The sequence below is a fragment of the Nematolebias whitei genome, chromosome 1 (assembly GCF_014905685.2).
Source record: "Nematolebias whitei isolate Nwh7 chromosome 1, NemWhi1, whole genome shotgun sequence".
NCBI classification, from domain to species: Eukaryota; Metazoa; Chordata; class Actinopteri; order Cyprinodontiformes; family Rivulidae; genus Nematolebias; species Nematolebias whitei.
The window spans coordinates 38967215-38970358 of NC_056498.1; the positions used below are offsets into that span (position 1 = coordinate 38967215).

Sequence of the window (3144 nt, forward strand, 5' to 3'; positions counted from 1 at the left end):
TATGAAAAGAGCAAACGTTAATCCTGCCGGTAATCTGGGGGCTGTTCTCGGACCCCTCCTCACCCAGGCCCAGCTCCATGTCTCCTGGCGGCAGGTCAAACGAGGGCAGGCAGCCGGGAACGCTGCACGGAGACAGACTCACCCCGAGCGTACCTGAGAAACGAGACGAATCATCCGGAGAGGCGTTTCACCGGCGAGGATTAAGAGAAGACGTGGAAATAAAAATGAAACTCACCGATCCCCTTCAAGACCTGCGTCACTGTGGTAACAATCTGGTCCAACGGGCAGCCTTCTTCTGCCAGAGCTCCTGCCAGCTGAGGAGAGGATCGGATAGAAAGGGTGCATCATGGGAAATGTAGGAGTTTTTAACAGCATGCCTTTAAAACTAACAGAATTTACATTTTACGTAAAAAATACAATTTTTTACAGAATACCGTTAAAACAAGTTAAATCAAACAAGTCGACAGATTTCTGACGCTTGGACCGTCTCTTGGCGTTCATCAGCGGTTTGCTCAGAACGAACCCATGAGACGACCCTTGCACCTTGTGTATGAAGACGGTGCCGCACAGGCCTCTTCTGCCAGCCTTACTGGGCCGGTCGAAGGCGCAGTCCTCCGCTACTACCACCATGTCGACCGGGACCCCCCGGTTGCGGGCCTGCTCCGCAGCCAGTCCAAAGTTGAGGCGGTCTCCGGTGTAGTTCTTTACGATGAGAAGGACCCCTGCGGCTCCTGCAGAGGGACGAGCGTCAGCATCCTTCAGGTTTTTCATTCATCTTGAGCAGTTTGACGCTCCGTTACCTGCTTGGTGTAAGGCCAGGATGGCAGCCAGGATGCTGGCCGGAGGCGGCGACGCGAACACCCCCCCTGCCACGGCTGCAGACAGCATGCCCGCACCGACGTAACCTGCACACGCACAACGAGGTGGAACGGTCAAAACAGTCGGAGCAGAAACGGTAAAGAAGAGGGCTGCGTCGGACCTGCGTGGGCCGGTTCGTGTCCTGACCCCCCTCCAGACAGCAGGGCCACTCGGCCCTTCAGCTCGTGGAGGTCGGAGCGAAGCACAACTCTGTGGCCCTTCAGGAGAGAGAGGCCCCCGGAGGCCCTGACGAGCCCACGCACAGCCTCGTCCACGCAGACGTCCACGCTGTTGATCAGCTTCTTCTGAGGCTGCGGGGGATCCAACACAAACACAGTGACACTAATAAATATGATCAAAGCCCATGCTCAATAATCCAACTAATAAATATGATTTAATGAGACCTGCAAAATAAACAGAGTCTTTGTTTTTAACAAATAACAAGAAACACATATAACTGATTAACAGTTTACTAAATCTGCTCGTTAAAGACGTATTTGCATAAAAATCCGCGTTGATTTGCAGCAGATGAACTTTCTCTGAATGGACTCTGATCTTTGTGGCTATCTTAAAGCAGGCTGCAGAAACAACCCTCTCCTTTACAGTAACGCTACAAAATTAACAGTAAAATAAAAATAAAGTTCAACGCGCGTCTTAGCTACTGATCAAAAGCATAATTTTAATTTAACGTATACCTCCATTTCAACTTTTCTGACTCCAGTTCTCCTCTGACAGCAGGGCAACGTAGCAGCGTTAAGCTAGCAAACCGGATGTTGTGAAACTACGTACAAAATAAAAGCAAGCACTTATTTCAAGTTGAAATAAATATTTAAAACCAACACTTTCCTGAGTAAACTGTGATCTTTGATGGTATAAAAATAGTTATATAGTAGTTCAAGAGCAGGTTTTTATCGTTAGCTTAAAGGAGAAGAGGCAAAATTGTAGCCTTCGTCTTACGTTGAAAGGACATTACAGGAAGTGTATTATCCAGTGTTTCCGGTAATTGTTTTTGAATAAAGTATGAGCGTTATCTGACAGTATTTAAACATAAATTAATAAACAAATGAATAAATTAATACCCTCTTTAATATTATTTTTAAAATATTGAATCGTTTTCTCTGGATGTCACTTTGATTTCAGTGAATCCTCCAACATTAATGTTCAACACGTTTTCACATTTTCTTGTCCTTTTAAAAGTAAATCAGCTTTTTATTTAATTAAACAATAAAAACAAAATCCTCACTCTGTAAATCACGCATTTTAAGTGAATATAAAACTGCTGTGATTGAAAATAAACAATGGGCCTTTTTAAGTTTAAGAGATGAAAATACTGATGTTTTATATCAGAAATATGTCAAAGGCGCATCTTTTTAATTTTTACCATCTTATTAACTCAAAATTGACTCATCCACGTGCTTTCTTTAAGAAATGTGATGATTATTGTGCCTAAAAATGTTATTTGGAAACTGTTTTGCAAGTTGAACAACTTATCAACTTGGGATCGGTTTGTTTTACTAACACAAAACAGGTTATATTCTAAACGATGAATTTAACTAAATTAAAATGAGCATTTTTATTAATTTAAATACACTTTGTAAACGTTAAACAGTCCTTTATTTATGACAATAACGCCGCACAGTTCCGCCCTCTCGCCAATCTGACACCGAGTTAATCCCCGCCCACCCGGGCTGCTCTGTAGCAACAACTAATCGACCCTGCGGTTCGGCTCTGCTCAGAGCAACATGCAGGATGGCGAGCGTGGAGACAGCCGCCGAACACGAACGCATACTGCGGGAAATCGAGAGCACAGACACGAACTGCATCGGTCCGACCCTCCGGTGAGTAGGACCGCGGCGGCGGTCTGTCTGTGGCCGACAGGGCAGCTTCTCCCTCGGCATCTCTCCGCTCCGGGAGCTCGCTCCAAACTTTAACACATATGCGTCCTTTATCGGACAGCTAGCCGGCTAACTTTAGCAAACATCAAACATTTTGTCAGAACTAGACTAAACTCTGGTGTTAGAACTTTGAACTATTTGACTGAATGGACTCGTCAGATATGATTGTCTTGACATTGTAATTTTAGTTTTATCTAAAATCGTTTAGCAATTTATTCACAAAATATCTCAAGCTACTTTAAGCTAGCTTTAGCTTCCCAAGCTAACTTGTTGGTATTCTGCTCGCTTTGGGAAACGGGGTCGTCAGAAGTATCTCCGTGTCACAGCTCTCAGGTTTGTGACTTCTACTTTTATTAGGAATATTTTAGAAGATGTAATTAATCTTTATTTG

General features: G+C 44.2%; 2 protein-coding genes across 2 annotated transcripts in view; one reads left to right on the top strand and one right to left on the bottom strand.

Annotated features, from left to right (window-relative positions):
- Window positions 1-905, bottom strand: part of tkfc (triokinase/FMN cyclase) — a 6933-nt gene extending 6028 nt beyond the window's left edge. The window contains exons 1-4 of the mRNA XM_037684412.1: window positions 801-905; window positions 544-731; window positions 236-314; window positions 64-153 (exon numbers count right to left, since the gene is read on the bottom strand). Of these exons, the coding sequence (XP_037540340.1) occupies window positions 64-153; window positions 236-314; window positions 544-731; window positions 801-888 (445 nt within the window). The 5' untranslated portion in view covers window positions 889-905. The remainder of the gene's footprint in view (window positions 1-63; window positions 154-235; window positions 315-543; window positions 732-800) is intronic.
- Window positions 906-2574: 1669 nt separating this feature from the next.
- The window catches only part of LOC119409929 (exocyst complex component 6B), a gene marked incomplete at its 3' end in the record, with an annotated part of 14781 nt that continues 14211 nt past the window's right edge, over window positions 2575-3144 (top strand). The window contains 1 exon segment of the mRNA XM_037676838.1: window positions 2575-2696. Coding sequence (XP_037532766.1) covers window positions 2608-2696 — 89 coding nt within the window.